The 23,216-nt window shown below is 36.7% G+C and overlaps 1 protein-coding gene across 8 annotated transcripts in view; it reads right to left on the reverse strand.

Moving 5' to 3' along the window:
* LOC131065970 (probable LRR receptor-like serine/threonine-protein kinase At1g53430) overlaps positions 1-23,216 on the reverse strand; it is a 210,895-nt gene that overhangs the window by 89,051 nt on the left and 98,628 nt on the right. For 5 of the 8 annotated variants that reach the window (XM_058000602.2, XM_058000600.2, XM_058000604.2 and 2 more), the window contains 5 exons: positions 14,304-14,375; positions 14,124-14,195; positions 13,908-13,979; positions 13,602-13,676; positions 13,405-13,476 (listed from right to left, as the gene is read on the reverse strand). In XM_058000602.2, the coding sequence (XP_057856585.1) occupies positions 13,405-13,476; positions 13,602-13,676; positions 13,908-13,979; positions 14,124-14,195; positions 14,304-14,375 (363 nt within the window). The remainder of the gene's footprint in view (positions 1-13,404; positions 13,477-13,601; positions 13,677-13,907; positions 13,980-14,123; positions 14,196-14,303; positions 14,376-23,216) is intronic. The other 3 variants (XM_058000598.2, XM_058000597.2, XM_058000596.2) reach the window with 1 other exon arrangement.

Here is a 23,216-nt window from a genome sequence, read left to right on the forward strand (position 1 = left end):
CCTTACAATCTCTAAAACACAATAACAATAGAGAAATAAACAAAAAATTGAAAGAATGAAAATCTTCTTTCTATTATCATAATGAAATGAACTTACAACATTTAAAAACTAACATGCTACAATCACATGGGCTTTCTCATTACAATAATCTACAAGCCAGAGCTACCATGTGCACCACTAGAAATGAGACTACCTTCAATGACCCCCATTTTCTTTCTTTATTTGGAATATATAACCACCCTACAATGTTTTGAAAAGTGTAACCCCTGATTTGGGTGCCATAAGCTTAACTATCAATGTTCATTGTAAAAGGGTATTTTATTGAAAATTAGAAATTTCAATTTTTGATAGTACAACTTCTAGGAGACATAAATTTCAATCTAATTGTCAAATCTTCAAACATCATCCATCATTGGAAAGCTCATGAAGAGATCTATAATGGTGAGTTGGTCTAATGCCAAACTTGTTCAAATTTTTACCCTAGTTGAGGCTTTTAAGGTCCTCAAATTTTCATTTTAAGTTGTATTGGAAAAATTTACTAGAAAATAAACATTAAAATTTCTCAGATGCCATAGGATATTGAGATGATTCTTTCACCATTGACTTCATTTCACTATTTTGGAGGTCTATGTAAGATTTTGTGCACAAATTCCAATTACTAAAAATAGTAACTATACCATTTTTAGCTATTATTGAAAATTAAACAATATTTGTGGGTTATGCAAGATTTCTCTTACACCCTTGATGCTCTTGTATCATTTTGATATCAAGAGACGCTACAACCCTAAAACATTGGGTTTATACTAATCCAAATTTTATGCTACAAACTAATCTTTAATTATTTTAAAGCTTATAGTGATAGCAGTATTTCAAAAGGTGCTCAATTTCTTGACCCTAAATTACAAGCATATAAGATGAAGAAACAACTAGAATATTCACACACAAGCATCCTTTTCTAATATGTATAGATGTAACAAACAACATCTAAACTTATTCTTATATGCATCCATTTTTATTTTTCAAATACCCTTGCAATCACAGCTAATTTTCTCTAGCACGCTTCTCTTTCCCCACTTCTAGAACAAGTATTCCTCTCTTGGTTTTTAACATAATGAATATCTTACTACATATTTTTTATAACATTGTTATTATAATGGCATATATTGCAAATAATCTTAAGTCTATAAAAAATGAGGTATGTAGTCAAAACTATTTTATCATAAAATGACCTAAATATAAAATTATGAATTTTTCTCATTATAAAGTAGTGTTGTGTGTTGACGATAGTTTATATGTTCCTACATGTTTATTCTAATGTCATGAATTGTGAACAATAAAGGATATACAATCAACTATTTTTAAAAGTATACATTTTAAATATGTTGGTTAACAGATTTGCCCCTTTCTTTAAATTATAATGTTTGTTTTCTTTGAACTATAATATGACTCTTTTACACCCCTTATGGAAAGGAAAACAAATAAACCAACGGCTTCCTCTGCCACGATGGAGTCTCAATCAACTAAGGGATGAGCTGTCAGCCGAACTACAGCTGTTGTTTTAGTTTCTTTTGTTTTAAGCAAACGGTTTCTTTAACCCGTGGTTAAAGTTAAGTTTAGTTATGATGTAACAAACTATGAGCCTGGAGGCTATTTAAGTTAGTAAGTAAGTTTATGTGAGGGTCCAAAAAACTGTGATTTTGAAGAAACAAAAATCTGTTTTTTGTGAATTTCTAAAAACTGAAATGATTGGTTTATCAATGAAATGTTCTGGTGTGCAATCTTTAAATCTGTGTGTTTGAGGAACTGGCAATCTCTATTGAGACGTTTGCTAATGTGCAGAATATCATTTCATTATCAGTTATTTCTGTGTTTTCTGAATTCATTGTTTCCATTATTTACAAGTAAATTCATTGTAGATTGAGTTGTGCTGGTCCCCCTTGTCCTGTGAGACACGAGAGAGAATTGATCAATGTTCATACTACTATGCGTTTGTTTTGCTTTGAATTTATGAAATGAACATGTGTGGAGCTAGGAGTCTGTGAGCTCTTTATTAGTTATAGATCTTCAAAACATTCTTTCCGTTTTGTTTTGAAAGCATTCTTTTGTGTTGATGAATGAATGCGAAAGCCTTTTTATGCTTTCTGGTTAAAAGTGTATTCATTTCAAAGTTTTCTGCATAAAAATTCATTGCAAATCTCACGAGGAGCTGGCCTCTAATGCAGAGGAAGAATTTATAATCAGTTCATCCAACTGTTGGTTTATTTGTTTTCCTTTCATTAAGGGGTGTAAAAGAGTCATATTATAGTTCAAAGAAAACAAACATTATAATTTAAAGAAAGGGGCAAATCTGTTAACCAACAGATTTTTGGCAACTCTGCTGGGGAGTCAAATCACAAGACTGGTTGCCTAGTTGCAAGACTGGAGTCAAGAAGATATACTAGGTCCCAAAGGCGGGAGGGGATAGTTGATTCTGTATTTCAAGAGTTGCAAAACCTAAATTTTCAGCCCACTTTTTCACCTCAAAGACGAGCAAGAAGTAGGCCTCCTTCTCTGTCTACTTCACTTCCTGTATCCTCAGTCTGTCAAGCTCTAACCTTGCATGGTGTTGCTTTACCAAACATAATCAATCCAACTCCTCTTAATATCATTCTCCCAATGGCAATAAATAATCCTTGGGGGCTGCAGTGGGTCCACTGAAATTGGGTTTAAATCTGAATCCCCTACCCAAAGGAGCAAGAGATCACTTGCCAAAATTTAGTGGTGATGGGAAAACCATTGTTGATGAGCACTTGAATGCGTTCAATGTTTTCTGTGAGATAATAGTTGTTCAACACGAAGATGTTGTTGTGAGGTTATTTGTACAAACATTAACTAGAGTGGTTGCAGATTGGTTCTATCACCTTCCAAACAGTGCAATAAAAAATTGGCAAGGGTTGAAAATAAGGTTTGAGGTAAGATTCAAGGTAGCTGAGGATGAACACTCTCTTTTAGCTCAATTGGCCCAGTTAAAGAAAGAGATATCGGAGTCTATGAGGGACTTTGTAGCAGAATTTGATAAGATTGTACATAAAATTCCAATCAATCAAAAACCCTCAGATGACAATCTGAAATGTTTTTTTATAAATTCCATGCCTTCAGAGATAGGTTTCCTGATCCGTACGCAAAGAGTTGCAACCCTAAGTGATGTCAAAACGCTTGCAGTTGAGTTGGAGGATGATTTGATCACAGTAGGGAAATGGAAAAGAGAAGTACAGATACCCAATGCTCAGCCTTCTACTTCTCCAGACCCTGTAATCCAAAGACTGATGAATGATGTAATAACTCTTAAAGGATAGTTACCTAAAGCCAGTGCATCTTATTCATCTCCTTACCAAGACATTCCTAGAAGGAATACAAATCAGTTTTTTGGGATAGGAAACAAATCTTTACAATTACCTCCTACTCAACAAAGATTGGTTATTGAAGCTCCACCACCCAAAGGAAGCATGTGTGTTTTTCATCTTACAAATGAACATGATGGCAATTCCTGTCCAGAAATGGTGCGCTATGCACAACTGCTGAATTCAGAAGAGATTTCCAATGAATCGAGTGAAGAGGAATCTTTAAAGCAACCTAGCGACTCTGAAATCAATTTCCTAGAGTATGAATCAGATTCAGAAAGAGGAGGTGACATTTTGGTTACTTCGGAAGATCCGTCATGTGTTGTGCTAACAAGAAATCAACAGAATATAAGACCTCAAGGTATATCTTCATCCTCTACCATGAATTCAAAGGGTAAGGAAATTATTTCCAGATTTCATAACAATGACCAAAAGCCTCAAGAACTCCCATTTGTAAAATCTGTTGAAAAGGAAAGTTCTTTTGATATTGTAGAATTTTGTAAATCTTCTCAAATTCAAATTACACCTGCCGAGTATCTTAAATTAAATCCCAAAGAATTGGATAAGCTGGTGAGATTTGTAAAAGGGGGCAATGTATCGCAAGCTAATGAAACACAAAGCTCAGTAAATGCTACACTGTCTTCTCAGAAGGGAGTGTCGGCTCAGCCAAATGTTTCCTGAATTGACTTCTGGCATAACCGCCCTTCAAACTGAAGATACTTTGTCCATTAGTGAGTCAAAACCTGAACATTTTTATATATCATTATTTATAAATGGTCATAAATTAAACAACTATATTATAGATTCAGGTGCATCAGATAATATAATGCCCTCTGCAGTAGCCAAAGCCTTGGGGTTATCCTTGACAAAAACCTTTGGCAAGTGTTATTCAATGGACTCTAAACAAATACCCCTATTAGGACAGATTAAAGATGCTCAAGTAGTTCTTGTTGCTCACCCGAATAAAAGAATCAAGCTCACTATTCTAATAGCTGACATTCCTGCAAGTTATGGTATGTTACTAAGTTGCACATTTTGTAGAGACTTAGGGGGTGAGATAAAAATGGATTGGTCTCAAGCCACAATTCCTGTAGGGAAAAATCGAGTCATTTTGCAGCCTGAACCTAAATCTAAGTTCACTATTTTTCCTTCTGATGATCCAAGGGCGCAAATTCTGTATCATGGGTGTCAATTCGGGAATTACATGATTTTATTTGATAATGAAATAGCAAGAAGTGTATCACAGTCAAAGGAAAAAAGAAAATTGTGGCTAATGGAGTTTGATGGAAGTTGTCCAGCGTTTGGTTCAGGTGCAGGGGTAGTACTAATTCCACCTTCTGGTACTCATATACCTTTTTCGTTTAAATTGGAATAAAAGAACACAAACAATACGGCTGAGTATGAAGCTTTGTTATTGGGTTTAGCTGAAGCCAAGAAACTGGGAGTAAAACTTTTGCAAGTCAAAGGAGATGCAGAGTTGATTGTGAAACAGGTCAAATGATTGTTTAATGTAAAAAACGAAAGGCTAAAACACTACTGAAATAGAGTTGGGATGAAATCGAAGATTTTGATGCATTTTCTATTGAGGCTATTCCTAGAGAACAAAATTCAAAAGCAGATTCATTAGCCATATCAACTTCCTTATTGATTCCTCATCCTGAATTTGTTGATGATACTTATTGAGTGGAGTTAATATATCGGCCTAGTGTTCCTGATAATTCAGAATTTTGGCAGGTGTTTGAAAATGATAAACAAATTAATAATTTTATGCAGTGTGTAGAAACATTTGCTGCTACATATTTTGAAGTATCAGATGCAGTGTAACGAGTTTTCACCAGAACGGGCCAAGGAGTTGACTGATGGAGTTATGCAATTAAAAGGGAATAAAATTCCTAAAGGGTTGGTTTCATTAGAACGTCTTTTTTATCGTCATGATGCCTAAAAAGAAAAGCAAAGGTGATAAGACTCCTAAAGTCCAAGATGTAGGAGGCTACGAAAGGATTAACATTGGCACTGAAGATGATCCCAAATATATAAATCTGGGAAAATGTTGCACACCTGTGGAGAAAGAGAGATCCATTAGTCTCCTGTTGGAATTCAAAGATGTTTTCGCTTGGTGTTATGATGATCTAAAGAACTTCAGGGACGGAAAATTTCAAGATCGCATTCCCTTGAAGCCTGGAGTAAATCCTTTTCGACAAAAGCTTAGGAGTTTCAATCCTAAAGTAGTTGAAGCCATATTTCAGGAAGTAGATAAAATGTTGAAGGCTAGGATTATATACCCCATCCATCATTCTACATGGATAGCCAACATAGTTCCTGTTTGGAAGAAAAATGGAGAAATAAGGATTTGTGTAGATTTTAGAAACCTGAATTAGGCCAGTCTGAAAGATAACCATCCATTGCCTACTATGGATCATATTTTGCAAACGGTTTCAGGTTCTGAAATGATGTCTATGCTTGATGCCTTTTCAGGTTATAATCAAATTAGTGTTTTAGAAAGTGATCAACATAAGACTGCCTTCATTACTCCCTGGGGTACCTTTGCTCATAACAGAATGTCATTTGGTCTAATCAATGCAAGGGCGACATTTCAGTGAGCTATGGACTTATCCTTTGGTCATTTGAAAGATAAGATAATTGTTGTATATCTTGATGATTTAACTGTCCTGTCAAAGAGGAGGAAGCATCATCTGAGAGATCTAAGACAAGTGTTACAAAGGTGTCGTGAACATGGAGTGTCCCTAAATCCAAGAAAGTCAGTATTTGGGGTGATAGAGGGTAAATTGCTTGGCCATATTGTCTCTGAAGAAGGAGTAAGAGTGGATCCTGAAAGAGTAAAGGCAATTCAACAGCTAAGTCTACCATCTAACAGAAATGCAGTCAGATCCTTCTTTGGAAAGGTAAATTTTGAGGAGATTCATTCCAGATTTCGCACAAACCACAAGGTATATTGTAAATTTGATGAGTGAAAAGCAAGCATTTAAATGGAATGAGGAAGGAAAGAAAGCATTTGAATCAATAAAAGAGGCTATTGGTCATGCACCTATTCTGGTCAATCCAGATTTTAAAAAGGATTTTATTATCTATTGTTATGCCTCAGAGCATACTATGTCAGGGATTTTGTTGCAGAAGAATGAGGATAATGAAGAAGTCCCGATATCTTTTATGAGTGTTCCCTTGTAGAAACACGAATTGAAATATTCCCTGATGGAAAAACAAGCATATGCAGTTGTGAAAGCTGTAAAACAGTTCAGGTACTATATTCTCCATTCTCATGCAGTTGTTTATGTGCCTCACTCTGTAGTCAAGGGCATTTTGACACAACAGGATATAGGAATGAATTATAGAGCCTCATGGGTGTCAAAGATTCAAGAGTTCAATTTGGATATTAAACCCACAAAATTGGTGAGAGGACAAGGTCTGTGCAAATTCATTGTTGAAAGTAAGGATGAAGTGACAGAGGAATTGCCTTTAGTCTTGTTTGTCAGACTTCAGGATTCTTGGTTTGCAGATGTTGCATACTATTTGACCTATGGAGATTGCCCAATACATCTTTCTTCAAAAGAAAAACGGGAGTTGAGGTTAAAGGCTGCCAAATACATCATTTTTAATGACGTATTATATAAAAGGGGCTTGGATAGAAATTTCTTGCGTTGTGTAGATAAATCACTTTAGGAGTCACTGTTGAAGACCTTTCATGATGAAGCCTGTGGTGGCCATTTTTCATCTATGGTAACCACTTACAAAATTTTGAAAAATTGCTATTATTGGCCAAGAATGTTCAAAGATATATACGCATGGGTAGCCAAGTGTGAGAAATGTAAATTATTCACAAGTAAGCCACAACTCGTAGCATTACCGCTTCGGCCAGTCATTGTGGATGAGCCATTCAAACAGTGGGGTTTGGATTTCATAGGTCCTTTGACGCCTACTTCAAGTGCAAGGCATACACTTATACTAACAACCACAAATTATTTTACCAAGTGGGTTGAGGCCATTCCGGTGTGGAAGACGTCTTTTGAGGTTGTTTGTAACTTTTTCAAAGAAAATATCCTGGTTCGATTTGGAGTTCCTCTAAAACTTGTGGTTGATAATGCAACTAATTTCTCTTCTGCTGAGATTTCATTGTTTTGTTATGATCATGGGATATCCCTCGCTCATTCTTCCGATTATTATCCTCAGGGGAACAGTCAGGGGGAATCCAACAATAAAAATCTTATAAATATTATGAAGAAATTGGTAAGTGAAAATTTCAAAGATTGGCATAAAAAATTATATGAAGCTTTTTGGGCGGATTGTACATCACCAAAAAGAGCTATTGGGATGTCACTATTTGAATTGGTCTATGGTGTAGGGGCTCAGGTAGCACTTCCTTTGGAACTTGCAACAACTAAGTTACAGACCGTCATTGAGGATGTCTATTTTCAAGATTCTCTGGAAAAACGGATTATGCATTTGATGAGGATTCATGAGGAAAGGGACAAGTTAGTAGATTGGATAACAGAGCATCAGACGAGGGTTAAAAAGATATTCGACAAGCAAGCCAGGCCATGGAAATTCATGCTAGGTGATCAGGTTTTGCTCTAGGACAAAAAAAGGGAACCAAAAGGAGTGCATGCAAAGTTCGAATCGCTATGGAAGGGACCGTTTGTGATTTAGGAAGTAAAAGGTCCTAACTATTTCAAAATTGCATATCAAGATGGTTTTGTTCTTCCCCTGACCTATAATGGCCAAGATTTGAAACTGTATCAATTGTAAACAAGAGTCCCTCGTGATTTTTGTACATAGTTTTGGTTTGTTTAGTCTGTAGTTTCTTTTCTATTGTTGTGTCGGTTTTGGTCTTTAAATAAAGCCTGTTTGTGAAACCAGAGATCTTTGAGTTCATGTCTAGTTCCCTTACAATCCTAGTCCCCAGTCAGAGCCGATGTTAGTGCCCCCTCAATTTTTCATTTAAAATGTCCAAGCTTGCGGGTTGCCTTTTGGTGTCTCTATTCTTTCAGGTCTTTTGTACCTCTTCGCTTTGAACTTAAGCCGTTGAACTTTAAAAAACAGTTCAATCGATTCAAGGTTCAAAGCGCGTTTTAGGTAATGTCTTTAGCGGCCTTTATCTCAACTAAAGCAAGCACGTTGTTGTTATGCGTTTTGAACTTTGAACCCGTAAACCTTTTTGGTTCAAGGTTCAAAAAGTCCTTTTTGCGTGAGTCGCGGCTATGTAATGTTATTTAACGAGCAAGCGTAAATGTGTTGAAGTCAGTATTGAACTTGAACCTCGAACCAATTGTCTTTTCGGTTCAACAGTTCAACGGTTCAAAGTCCTTTGCTTGTTAGTCATGGTTATTGCTCGTTCCCGGTATTGTTTTGAGCCGCTAGTTCATTGTCGTTCTTCCTGAATGAACTTGAACCATTGAACTCTTTGTGAGATGGTTCAAAGTTCAAAAGGTTCACTTCAAGCTGATTCTAAAGACCTTGATTACACTGGAGGCAGTGCGGTAAGAAGGAATATTGCTGGCATCTAATAGTTTAAAATTCTAAATTCTAAAACTGATCATGAGGACATTAACTACTTGTGTGAAGGTGATGAGCAATTAAGAAAGTGTCAGGTTTTCAATCATATCACTGTTACTTCACACTTTTAAATGAATCATTATGAAGTGTGCAAAGTTTTTCTCGGCTTTTTCCCGTTTGTTCAAAAAGGATATATGAATTCATCTCCATAATTTGTAAGGGTTGCAGCTGCTATAATTGAGCGAATTGGACATGCCGAAGGTAAATTCAGATCTACTTTCCTAAGAGGGTTTCATAGATTCATGGTGGTAACAGGTGAGTTCAGATGATTCCTCTATGCTGTATTTCCTTAGTTCTGAAGATTTACCAGTGTAGGAAGAAAATCTTTGGTTTGTTGGAGTAGAATTCCACCCTGTTTTAGAATTGCTTAATTAAAGTATAGGTAGGCAGTATGAGGCCGGTACTGCCGAAACTTGGTCGGATGTCTCGTTTAGTGAGCATATTACCAGAACTAGATGATAATTCCTTAGCTCACGCCGACCTAGGGGATTTCTTAGAAAGAACCAAGAACCCTGAAGCTGGTTCAATAATGGAGAAAATAGTGAGAAATGGTCTCATTGAAGCCGCTGCATTTCCACTTGCTGCACCATACCCAGATTTGATAGTAGCTTGTATGAATAGGTATGATGCTGAGAATAGGTGCATAAGAACCAGTAATGGCGAGCTATTAGTTGGTATCAACAGGGAAACAATAATGGCGGCAATGGGAACCCCGCATAAGGAGTCATATGAGGACTGGTCAATTGGGACCTCATACGCATTCTTCTCTGAGAAGAAGAGTATGTATAGAAGTGTAATTGCAAGAAACTGGCTCCTGAGAGTTCAAAAGGGTGGGTCACGATTGCCGAAAACCCTTACCAGAGAGCACTTATCACAGAAGTGCGAGACATTGTTATACTGTTAAATAGGCTAAAAGGGAATTCACACTTCTTTTACTAGGAAGATTGGATGTATTTTTATATTCAGGTGACAGATATCTTGACGAGGCATAGGTAATTGAAGAGAGGCTCCATGAAGGTTTAAGTAATTTTATGGGCATGTCTAGTTTTTATGTCCTCTTATCTTTTCTACATATTAGCATGTACCAGAGATTGGCATGGCTTACTCAATGAACCATGGGTGGATGGTATGAAGGTTTATGATTACTATCCTTTATTACAACAACAGAAACATGTAGAACATATTGCCAGATGGAATGGTGTCTTCGCAGGTTTACTTGCTTTTAAACTACAGGGTGATGTGAACAAGAGGATGTCAGTTGAAGCAATGGAGTTGATAAGTATATATGGCAGCTTCTTCATTCAATTTCCTAGGTTTACCTATCTTCGAGTAGGTGGATTTGAAGGTGAACCATTCAAGCTACCTAGGTATGCCTTCGATAGCTATGTACTCATTGAGGTGAGCAAGCAACTAGCTCATATTGATAAAAGGTTAGGGGCAAAAGGCGAATCTAGAGTTGCCTTTCCTGTTGAACTTGGGTACTACAACTGTAAGTCTGTGTCTGATGCTTTAAATTTGGAATTGGAATTTAAGAAGATGAAACTGCAGCCCTATGTTGCTAGACGTAAGTTTGATAGCAGAGGCTATGCCGTGGAAAACCTAAATGTAGACGATCACTTTTGTCATGAACCCCAGTTGGAAGATTACTGGGAGAACTGTAGTGATGAATATGAAGTAAGGAGAAGACTGTGGTCAAGATTTACTCTGCAGCAGATAATCACCATGAGGCTTCCTATAAACGTATCTGGAGTATAGGAGGAAACAGGGAAAGATGTTTTGGATCCTGAATTCAACAAGAAAGTTCAAGGAGAGCCAATCCCTGAGATTGACTGGAATAAAAAGGAAGATGATAATATTCAAGCTAGGACTTTTAATGTTGTAACGAGAACTGAGAAATGGATGTGAGACTAGAAATTTAAGAAAGGGTCGCTCATGTCCTCCCATGAACTAAGAGTCGATTCACATACTGTGACTCAACTTCCTATTTCCTCCACTAATGAAATTGTTGATGTTGCAGGTGGTTCAAAGTCAATTGTTGAAAAAATCCAACCAAGAAGATCAAAAAGGTCACTGCCAGGTTCTTCAGCAGCCCGAGTAACTCGGTCAAGGAGCAAGAAAAAGAGCAAAGAGTCAGCATTGAGCCAGATTGTTGTAGACTTGGATCCAAGTGAAGAAGTTGAAGTAATAGTGGATCAATAGGAATTGAGTGAACCCCCGGTACAAGAGGTGGACATAGGTAAAGAAACAGAAGGTGAATTGAATCCAATGAACACTCTTATTATTGTTAATTCACCAAGTACTCAGACAACTCCTCCATCCAAAGAACCTGCAAACACACCGCGATGGTTAGAAGTTGTTGTTGGGAAGAAACGCAGTGCGGTACCAATCACAATCCCTATAGAAGATATGGTCAGCAAGTGTCTCGAAAAGGTGTCCAAGCCGAAAAGACTCAAAACACAGACAATGCTTGAGGTAGATGAAGCAACAGGTCATTGGACAGTCGAGATAGCTAAGCCTATTCCAAGTAGAAACTCAGACAAAGCTACAGAAGATGGCTTCATAGTAGAAAAAATTGATTTGGGGGTTGCTTCGCAAGCCGTCGATGTCAAACACTTGGAGTCTTCCACGAAGAGGATGATTTCCAGATCATGGAAAGACGAAAAGGATAAAAAAGAGTTGAAGCAGATCATCACTCAAATGGTTGAGTACATTAATGCCATTCACCATCCAAACCCTCAACCCTTGTCACAAGTGGCAATATCCTTTGACCCCAAATCTCCAGCAAATCAAAAGATGTTAGATCAGGTTCAGAGAAACAGAATGGTAGCCGAGATGTTCAACGAATGGCTTGATCTCATAATACAACAAGGTTCAAACTATATTGTCAGTCTGGTAAAAGTATATGAGGATGTTGTGACTGTGAGTAAGGAATTGGAATTGGAGGTTATTGCCTGGGAGAAAGAAAGGACCAAATGGGTGGCAGTTCTTGCATAGATGAATGATATACAAAAATTTGGTGTGATGAAGTTCTTGGCTGAAAAACCAATGGAGAGCTTGGATGACAATGTACTGTATGTATCAAAGAAAAACGTGGAGTGGCGACATTCAATTATCAAACAGGGCCACGAGGAATCCACCAAACTGCTAAAAGGATTGACAGATCTAATCGATACAATGCAAAAAGATCTTAAATGCATTGACATCCAACTTATGAAAGATGATGCTCAGACAATCGAAGCTACTACAGATATGACAAAAATCTTCCAAGGATACAGTTCATCAAGAAGACGAAATCCTTGACTACGGATGATTTCTTGAAGGTAGCTAGGATAGAGTCAATGCTCATGGTTTGTTCTGATCATCTAGAAGCGCACAAGGCAAAGGTGTCACAAGTAAATAGGGACAAGGAGGTCTGGAAGCAACGAATTCAGCATATTGGACTCCCCTATTTCCAGGTCATCCTGAACTTCTCGGTGGCACATTTAGAGTGGCGTGGCATGCGCAGTTCTATGGCAAAACAGGATAAACCAGCGACTTCCTCTGCCACGGTGGAGTCTCAATCAACTAAGGGATGAGCTGTCAGCCGATCTATGGCTGTTGTTTCAGTTTCTTTTGTTTTAAGCAGACGGTTTCTTTAACCTGTGGTTAAAGTTAAGTTTAGTTATGATCTAACAAACTATGAGCCTGGAGGCTATTTAAGTTAGTAAGTTTATGAGAGAGTCCGAAAAATTGTGATTTTGAAGGAACGAAAATCTGTTTTCTGTGAATTTCTAAAAACTGAAATGACTGGGTTATCTATGAAATGTTATGACATGTGTAATCTTTAAATCTGTGCGTTTGAGGAACTGGCAATCTCTGTTGAGATGTTTGCTAATGTGCAGAATATCATTTCGTTATCAGTTATTTCTGTGTTTTCTGAATTCATTGTTTCCATTATTTACAAGTAAATTCATTGTAAATTGAGTTGTGTTGGTCCCCCTTGTCCTGTGAGACACGAGAGAGAATCGATCAGTGTTCATACTACTATGCGTTTGCTTTGCTTTGAATTTATGAAATGAACATGTGTGGAAGTAGGAGTCTATGAGCTCTTTCTTTGGAATAGATCTTCAAAATATTCTTTCAGTTTTGTTTTGAAAGCATTATTTTGTGTTGATGAATGAATGCGAAAGCCTTTTTACGCTTTCTAGTTAAAAGTGTATTCATTTCAAAGTTTTCTGCATAAAAATTCATTGCAAATCTCATGAGGAGCTGCCCTCTAATGCAGAGGATGAATTTATAATCGGTTAATCCAACTGTTGGTTTATTTGTTTTCCTTTCATTAAGGGGTGTAAAAGAGTCATATTATAGTTCAAAGAAAACAAACATTATAATTTAAAGAAAGGGGCAAATCTGTTAACCAACAAAATATAAATTAAAAAATGATGACATTATAAATTGATGTAGTGTATTAACTCACAATGTCTTTGGTTTGATAGAATCTCCAAGATAATTGGGAATTTCTCCATAAATTGATGCATTTCTTAGCACGCTGCAAAAATAAATGTTGATTACAAGCATATAAAAGATTAAGTTTATACTTATGTTAAAACATTTTAACTTCAAAACTTTTTACATAATTTTGATGATATATTAATTTTGTATCAATACACTTACATTGTTTTTAATTTTGTTAAATTTTGCATAAATGACAAATTTGATCCATCTCCAATCAAATAAGATATCCTCCTGCTTATGTATATAATCAAATAAGACTCGTCAATATCAGCTAGATGAGGTACATATATTTAAATAAGTCTAACACAAGAAATTAATTTTAATATATTAACAAGTACACCTTTAAGAGACACATTCCGAAAAATAAAAGAAGGAACAATGCTTTGAATTACCACATTTTCAAGCACGAAATGTGAAATCTTAAATAAGGAAATAAAAAGGAATGATTAAGGAAACAATACTTACAAGTCCTTTAGTTGAATCAAATTTGAAAAGGTTGAAGGAATTGGACCTTCTAAAGAAGTAGCTTCAAGTCGCCTATAATGAATAGTGACATTTAACTTCTATTTGTCTAATTCTCTACACATAGGATTATAATTTTTTATATTGTTGTAAACTTATCACAGATCCTTAAATAATAAGAAAGGTCTAACTCTTTACACATAGGATAAAGAATCTTACAAAATTGTAAGGTTTCTCCAGTTTCCAATGAAATTTGGTATTTTACCACTAAAACCGTTACTACTTGCTACGCTGCAAACAAAAAAAATTAAATGGCATATATTTAAATCATTTCATTTTTAACTTTAAACAATAAAATTTAAATACTAAAACATTGAATTAAAAAGCATACAAACTTACAAATGTTCCAATCCATGAAAATGTCCATATATTTGAGGTATCTCCCCATGTAACTGATTACTTTCAATATGCCTATGAATATAAACAATTATTCTTAGAATGTATCATTTTCTTAAATAATTATAAAAGAGTAATCATTTATACATACACGTCAATTCAAAAGTATAAACTTTTCATAATAAAAACCACAAAAGAAATAATATTTATTTTTATGAAAAAATACATGTCCTATCATTTCAACAAAGAATTGATGCTATATTTTTAAATTGAATTCTTAGTTTATACAACTACAAAGATATAATTTATGGTGTTACAATCTATCATATTCTATGCAAGGTCCTTGTAATCACACTTATATATAAAATTTAAATAGTCACTTTATTTTAGTAAGCAACATATAAACATATAAAAAAGTGTACGATTCACAAGAAAATTTGTCACTTGGACAAATTTTCTAATATTTTTTACTAAAGGAAAAATAGGTTTTGAAGGGCATCTAAAACTCTTTACAAACTTCTACAAAATGGGATAAAAAATGATAAACAACAACAAATATAAATCCCACATTCAATCACCAAAGTTGCTACAAAAATAAGGGATTAAACTAATATGAATTGACCTTAAAACAATAAAGACCTTTGATGAAGAGCTACTCCACCCAACAACAACACCAAAAATGCAAGGAGAAAATACTTGATTTCTATTACTTCAAATGAAATTGGAAATATAATATCCAAGACATACAAAATATTAGTCAAAATGGCTTTACAAATATGCAAGTTAGAGCTATTGGTTTTTCTACTTAGACTTTATATTGAAGGACTCAACTTTGAATGCTTAACCGCTAGCCCAAGCCTCTCTTTTATAGCATTATTTTTCCTCTTGGAAATACCATGCACACTCTTGGAGAGCAACACAAGGCAATCAAGAAATGCAACACATAACGAATGAATGACTCTTCAACTTCCCCAAGAGGTTGTTTATGGTGGTTTTTATTTAATTTTCTAAAGTGGATGCCTAAAGAGGTGTATTTTCTCATTTTTCTTTATAATCACCAATACATGCGAAAGATTCACTCTTCCCCTTCCCCAAATCCATGCCATGATGGAGATTTTATTTATCTTAAATTAGAAATAATAGAAATGTGTTCCTACTCATAAAAATTATATTTTCCTTTAGACACAAGCCATAAATATTAAATAATTTCAAACCCCTATGTCGTCTTGGAAACTTTTTGTAATGTACCTGAGGTGATCAGCTCACAAAAACCCCTCTGGCAAGGTGTTAAGACCACAGAGAAGGCGTAACGATGGTGTTTGGTGCCAGCCATATGGTGAGGTTGTGCCAAGTTGTATGGTATGTATGGTCTTTGACCGTACGGTTGGTGATGGACGTGCGGATGGGCGTATGACGGTGTTGGGCCGTACAGTGAGTGATTGTCCGCCAAGTCCCACCCCTCAAGCCCTCCAAACTTCGGCAGTTTGGTATTGCACAGAGGAAGGGTAATGGGATGAATTATTAATATACCAGACATAAGAGACTTTATTTTCAAAATGGAGATTCGCACTTGTCAGACGAAATAACCTAAGGATTCGCACATGCAAAGAGAAATTATATTGATAATGAACGCACAACAGATTACACACACTTCGAATAGAAGCAGAATAGGGTGAGGAGTTACTCCCACCGAAACTGCGGATGCCAAGTAGGGAGCATCTTCCACCTCCGAAATGGCTGACAACTGAATTCCAACTGGAATTCGCACATACAAGGAAAATACCAAACTCCCATACCTACAACAATGACAGACTCAGCTATAAATATGGGCTCCAAGAAATTTCTCAAAGGGTTACAAATGACTGATACTACCAAATTAAACTTAAATAAAGGGCCCGAAGGATTTATTATTAAATTTGGGGCCATACAGTAAAGCTTTAATTTTTATTATTTAATTATATTGGGGACATCTTTCCTAGGTACATGGAGACCTATGGATTCTTCTATTAATTTTTATTCACCTAAACTTAACTGAATTAAGAGTATTTATTATTTTGGATGATGTAGGATTTCCCTACACCCTTGGATTCTCTACATCAAACACCCTTCAACAAAATCTATCACTGTACTAGGTACCTCCAATTGGTTCTTATTTCTCCTCTTCCAACACCTAGATGGAACAAGCATTCTTCTCCTCTAACAACTTTGATTTTTACTCGTCGTCCTCAATGTGAAATTAGCTCCACCATAACTTGACCTCCTCCTCCAAATGTTGCTCCACTTAACATTCCTCCTTGTTTCTCCACTTAACATTTCTCTTTTGCAACCTCCTCTACACTCACCACCTCAACATACATCTCTCTAGCATCCTCTACTACAAAATCTACAATACTATCTTCTATACTTCTCCATGTTCCGCATCATCATCATGCCCTCCAAAGAACATTTCATAACTTGTGAGCTACATCTTCATATTTCTCTCTCTCTACACCAACAACATCTATAATTGCAACCTATTTCTTTTCTTCTTTCATATCTTCCAAAATACATGTCTACATTGTGACCTCACTTTCCACACTCTTAATGCTTTCATATATAATTGCAAATTCATGTTTTGCTACAACCCTTTCTTTAACTTCCTCATATGCAATCAATATTTCCAAGCCTTAAAAAATAATTGCCTTTACTATAATTTTCTCCTCTTTTATGTTCAACTTCCAAGAAGCTATTGATTCTTCTAACATCCTTATCTCAGTTTATTTTTACATCAAACAAGGGATCCTCAAAGTCCATCTTCATTTCTACTATAAACTCCTTGATCACATTCTCTATGCCTTCCAATAGACATCTTTGCTACAAACTCTTCTTCATCTCCATTTATTAGGTCAACCATGTCCTCTACTACAACTTCTTCTTTTGTGCCACATACAAGGCACACTGCTATATCTTTTTTCTTCCCTACAAATAAAACATCATTAGAGATAAAATTTCCCACACCTCTTTTCTTTTTTGCTTTTCTCTTTTGTAGTACGTTTACAATGTTTTCTCTTATATTATCCAGTTTTTTATGCATCTCAATATCAATCTATGTCTTAATCTTCTCGGTCTTCTTTCAAGCATATAATCCTCACAATCTATACAATAACAAATATCATTTTCTTCCTCTTTTCAATCTTCAACCTCTCAAATCATCTACAAAAATCCTCTTATCAGCACTCAGGTCTCGGTGCAAACTGCCTCACATTTAATGGTCTATTTACACACTAGGAAAACATGCTCCACAACTTCTTCACATAGGTCCTTTTACAAATTTCTCTTATACACACTTCACCATAGATCCTAGTGCAAGACTACCTCTTGTTTGATACTTTGTCTACAAGCTCAGGAATATTATATATCCTACATCAAATCATGCACTCCACCCAAAGATCCTAGTGCAAGACTGCCTCACATTCGTTGCTCTATCTACATTCTTAGGAACATTGGATTTGATACCAAGATGTATAGGACTCCCAAAAAAACATGTTCTATTGCACTAGGTAAGAGTTTCTCCACTCACTATTCATGAATAGTATAACAAAGAGGGTAAAATGAATTTGCAAAAAATAAGTTATCTTATGTTTCTCAATAAAATGAAATACAAATTCATCAATTGCAAAATATTAGCCACTTAGGTTTTACAAGTCTACAAGTTGGAGCTGCAAACTACTCTTCTACACTCCTTACTACTCTTTATCATTGAAAAGAAGAACTCAAATCTGAATGCTTAATCATTATCCCAAGCCTCCTTTTTATATCATTCTTGTGCCTCTTGGAAATCTCACACCCCCTCTTGGAGAGCAACACATGGTACTCAAGAAATGCAATACATAGCCAATATATGACTCTTCAACTTCCCCAAAAGAGTGCCTAAGGTGTTGTCTCTTCAATATTTCAAAGTGGGCACCTAAAGAGGTGTATTTTCCCATTCTACTTTACACACACCAAGACATGTGAAATATTGACTCCCCCTTCCCCAAATCCATGACAAGATGGGGATTTTCTTTGATTTTACATTAAAAATATAAGAAATATGTACCCACTCATAAAAACAACATTTTTCTTTACACATAGCCCATAAATAGTAAATAATTTCAGCCATCTTTGTCCCCTTGGACACTTTCCAAGGTATATGGAGACCTACAAATTCTTACTTTTATTTTATTCACCTTAAAAGTAACTAAATTAAGAGTAAAATAGATGAAATATAAGATTTCCCTACGCTCTTGAATGTTCCTACATTATCCCTAGCAAAACAAAACAAATGGCCAGCACCTTAGTTAAGGAGGTTTGATGTTGAGCCTAGCCAAGGAGTTCTAAAATATGGAAAAATAAAAATCATCCATATTTTTATTCCCAAGTTCATATATGGAGAGTCTAGGACAACAAAGAACATCTAGAGATGTTTAAAGAAATTTGTAATTGCAAAGAAGTTTCACACTAGAACGTGGTTTGCTTGTTGTTCCTATATTCATTAGGAGATTTCGCCTACATCTGGTATCTCAATTCGCCTCAAACTCAATTGCAACGTGGTGAGAGTTAGAAGATAAATTTCTTGATCAATTCAAAATATATGTGCACCCTGCAATCTTATACCATCAATTTGTATCTACTTGAAGAGAATCTAATCAACCAATCCCATTTTAAACCACAGATTTCATAGACTTTACCAGCAGTTAGTGATACCCTATGTTGTCCACGTAGCTGCTGCAATTCAAGTATACCTAAATTCTTTGGACCCTCTCACTACCCTATTCATCATAAGGTTGCTTGATGACTAGATTGACAGCTTGCAAAAGGTTTACAGTCAGACTATAGTCATTGCTTGACAAATGGATCCTAAAGGGACAGGTAATTTTGGGGCTTTACATTCATTTGTTGTTCAAGTCTTAGGAAACCCAATTCCAAGCATTAACCAAGCAATGACGAACCATACACCTCTACTGAATCCAGTGCCTTTATCTCAATCAACTGCACCAGCCCCGTCGCCGATGTATCCAGGCCATGATCCTCCTAGGACTATGTTTTTTCAACAATTCGATTATAACAAAGAGCAAAGCTCACTTGGCCTCTAAATTAGAGGCAGTTAAGAAGACACATTCACAAGTAACCAATGAGATAACTAAGTTGAGATTGAATCCTAGTTCCTACCAACAGCCAAATATGCATAACTTCGCATCTAGTTCTGGCGTGCATTTAAACTCCCAAGGCTATAGTTAGAATAACCAAAACGTTGCAAGTAGGAATTTTGGACAGCAAAGACCCACTAAGTAATGGAGCACCAAATCCTATAATAGAACGCTTCCAAATCAAGCCAAAACTCCTAACTTACGTGAATTTTCTTAACTAATTTGGCAACTACTGGATATGTAAGTTGCCCGAGACATTCGATCACCTATAAATTCACTGGGTAGAGATGCAAAAAGCCACACAAATCATGCAACCCAACCAGCCACAGTCATCTGGGCCAAATGAATGCCATGATGCTTGATTCTTATGTATTCATGTGTGAAGCTGGTCAGACTACGACAAACGAAGAAGACTCGTATTTCCATTTCAAAAGGAAAATGGACCTGAGTGTGGTGAAGTGCATGCATTTCAAAATCAGAATCAGAGTGGCTACATCGTGAGAAGTAGGAGAGAACCATTGACTAATGGTATTCCTCCCGGGGCCCATCTAGCTCTACCTGATATCCATGTGAGTAACACTCTTGCAAATTGAAAAGGATCAGATGTTAGTCTGTATAGATCGACATGCACTCCTGTTGCTAAACCTCAGATAGTGACCATGGACAAATATGATGTGGTAGACGAATTAAGGAAGACTAAGTCCAATATGTCTATGTTTGACATGCTGCAAAGTTGTCCAACTCAAAGGGAGGCCTTGATCAAATCATGAGAATCTTCCAAAGGTAGTACCATCACCCAAGCATCATAAAAGCGAGTGTCAATGTTAATGTAGCCAAGGCCATGCTGGTTATGGTTAAAGATAAATCTAAAGTAACTCCCATTCCTCTTAAGTGTGCAAATGTTTGGCAAAACTTTGCACAATTTCTTAATAGATTTCCGAGCTTTTTGCAATGTCACGTCATATCTTATCTATCAGAAACTCGGCATGACTCCTCACCTAGCCAATTTGGTTGCCATACAACTCAACAATTGGAGGTAAAGGTAATTGGTGTCCTCCAGAATGTGAACATCGAGCTGGTAGCTAACCCAAGGATCGAAGAGTATATAGGTATTCATGTGGTGGATATTCCCGAATTGTATGAAATGTTGTTAAGCCGTGAATAGAAAAAATGCCTAAGTGGTTGGTTCTCAATTGATTTTACTTAGTTTTGGTTACCATGGAGGGGTATAAACAATCATATTAAGATAGATGCCGAGCCAAAGTTGAAACACATGATAATAGAGTACAACACACCAAATGAAGCAATCAACTTCATTGAGGCTAATTTAAGAGTTTATAAGCTCAACCAAATACTAAATCTCAGTCATAAAAAAGATAGTGATTCTGAAGCCCTATCATGGGATTACAAGAGTTCGCCCCTACTGATAATGCATTCAAAGAATTCATGAGTAGGATGGCCAATAATTTGAGACAATTGGGAGGATCAACAGATTTGTCAATATTGATGTTGCTAGGATAGTACCACATTCATTGTCAAGACCTTTTTGAGTTCACCTGTCCTATTTTAGAAGATGCAATGGCATGAGTCAAACTTCAATTGCTACAGGAAGAAAGCAAAGAAATTGTCCCAAAGTCTGGATCAAACAATTAGACAAGTGATTCAGAAGTCAACTCATATGAGGATAGCTCGGATGATTTTGAATGGGAGTTATATAGGAAACTCAATAGCTGAAATAGGTGATCAATATGAAGGCTCTGCCAATAATAGTTAGCCCCAATAGCCTAAGCCGGAAGAAAAGGAGGACATTTATTCTCCGCCACAAAAGAAAAAGGACAAGTATGAGTCCCAGCACAGTCAGAAAGAAGGTGATCCAGGGGCATTCTGCTCTTGCAATTTTTGATTTTATATCTATTGCTGATATTTTGGTTTTCGTTTGGTTTTGTTGGGTTGTTCGGTGTTGGGTGTTCTTCTTTCTTGTATTGCAGCGTTTATAAATTCCCCAGTTACTCCTGTCGCCTTGGCAAACAGAAAGCAAGGGAGCTTTCTACCTCCTGTTGGTCGAGTGACAGGAACTTTCTGCCTCCGCTTGGTTGTTATGCTTTGCAAACCTGACAGTCCTACTTGTCAGTTTGCATCGACAGGTAGGTGGTTAATTGGACGAAAGTCGAGCGTCCCAGGGAGGGTTCAAGAGAGCACAAGTTGCTTGATCGTTGGGAAAAAAGGAAGCAACTGACAATTATATAAAGGAGGCTGATAAGCAGAGTGGGGGTTGGATAGTGAATGAAGATCGCAGAAGTTATACATAGAGGAGACATTGTGCAAAGGAACGATTTCCCCAAAGTTCCAGTGGACTGTAGAGTCGGTTATTGAATGCTACCAATGTATTGAAGGCAGAACCTCTGTAAATGTTTGGTCATAACTCTGAACAGTTGTTTGATTCCTGTCACATATCAATATTGGAGTTTTTGATTTGAAATTTTTCATGTCTCTTTGAATGTGTATGAAATTGCATAGTATTTGATTGCTATTAATTCTAGTTAAAATAAATTTGTTCTCTGTTCTTATTTAAACCGTTTGTCTGACGTAAAAGGGATTGATTGAATCTGTGAATCTGATTAAGTGACCAATGAGGCTTGCCATCATTTAGTATCAGAGCCTGCAGAGTTTGGGAATTCAAGAGTGTGAACAATATGCCTCCAAGAAGAATGGGCAGAGGTGGAGCTCGTGGAAGAGGCAGAAGAGGTAATGATGAAGGACTGTTGCAGCAATTGATGGAGAGGATGGGCGCCTTGGAAAGGGCATAGAGAAGAGGGAGCCCTGATGTGGATGAAAGTGGTGATGAGACAAAGGAGGAAGAACAAGACCAAGAGGGTAATAGAGTAGGGCAAGGAGAGCAGGAAACCTTTGAGGAAAGGCTGTTGAAGACAGTCATGAATGCAGGTTCAAAGCCTAAAATAGAAGTGTTGTGCCTGCACACATCGCGCTGTCTCAGTCAGGGACCCCGATTTCTACCCATGTAGGAGGGAGAGGTTCATGCTTGAATCGCATCAGTTGGTAACCCAATGCAAAATCCCGAAATCAGACCTGTAGTCATATTCAATCTTCCAGACAGGTCTGAGCAAAATGAGTTCGGGAGTTGATGAGGCGAGGTCTTATTTTAGGCCACGAGCCTTCTATCCCTGATGAAATCTCGTGGGATACATAACGTAAAATGGGGACGAATTCTTTTCTCTCAGATCCCTTTCGATTCACTGAAGAAAGCCCCCAAATGCCAACGCGAAAGGAAAGAAGAAGAAATCTCGGGCATTTTGCTCATAAAATCCGAAATCAACCCTCCCAAATCATGCCTTCAAAATGCCGAGCACAGCCCTGGACTTCACGCAGAAATGATAGGGCAGGAATCTAAAATGAAAGTTCGGACATTTTCCCCAATAAGCCCGAAAAATCATCAGTGAAGAGGGCGAAGCCTCATCCAAAATCGCACATTTTGATTCAAAATCGCGAAGTTTGCAAAGAGTTAGAATCGAACAAAATGACTTCTTAGCCCATGAAACCAAAGAACAGTTCCAAGTCGCATTTTAACCTTCGAAGACTGAAAAACTTAAAGAGGTGAGAATCGCGCGACTAGAGATAGGGTCACAGAATCGCACATTTCAATCTAATAAGCAGAAAATGGAAAAGAAGAAAAAGTCACGCATTTCGGAGCCAAAATCACACATCTTTTCCAAAAGGCCCGAGGTCTGCT

Source organism: Cryptomeria japonica, chromosome 2 (genome assembly GCF_030272615.1).
Source record: "Cryptomeria japonica chromosome 2, Sugi_1.0, whole genome shotgun sequence".
Lineage (NCBI taxonomy): Eukaryota > Viridiplantae > Streptophyta > Pinopsida > Cupressales > Cupressaceae > Cryptomeria > Cryptomeria japonica.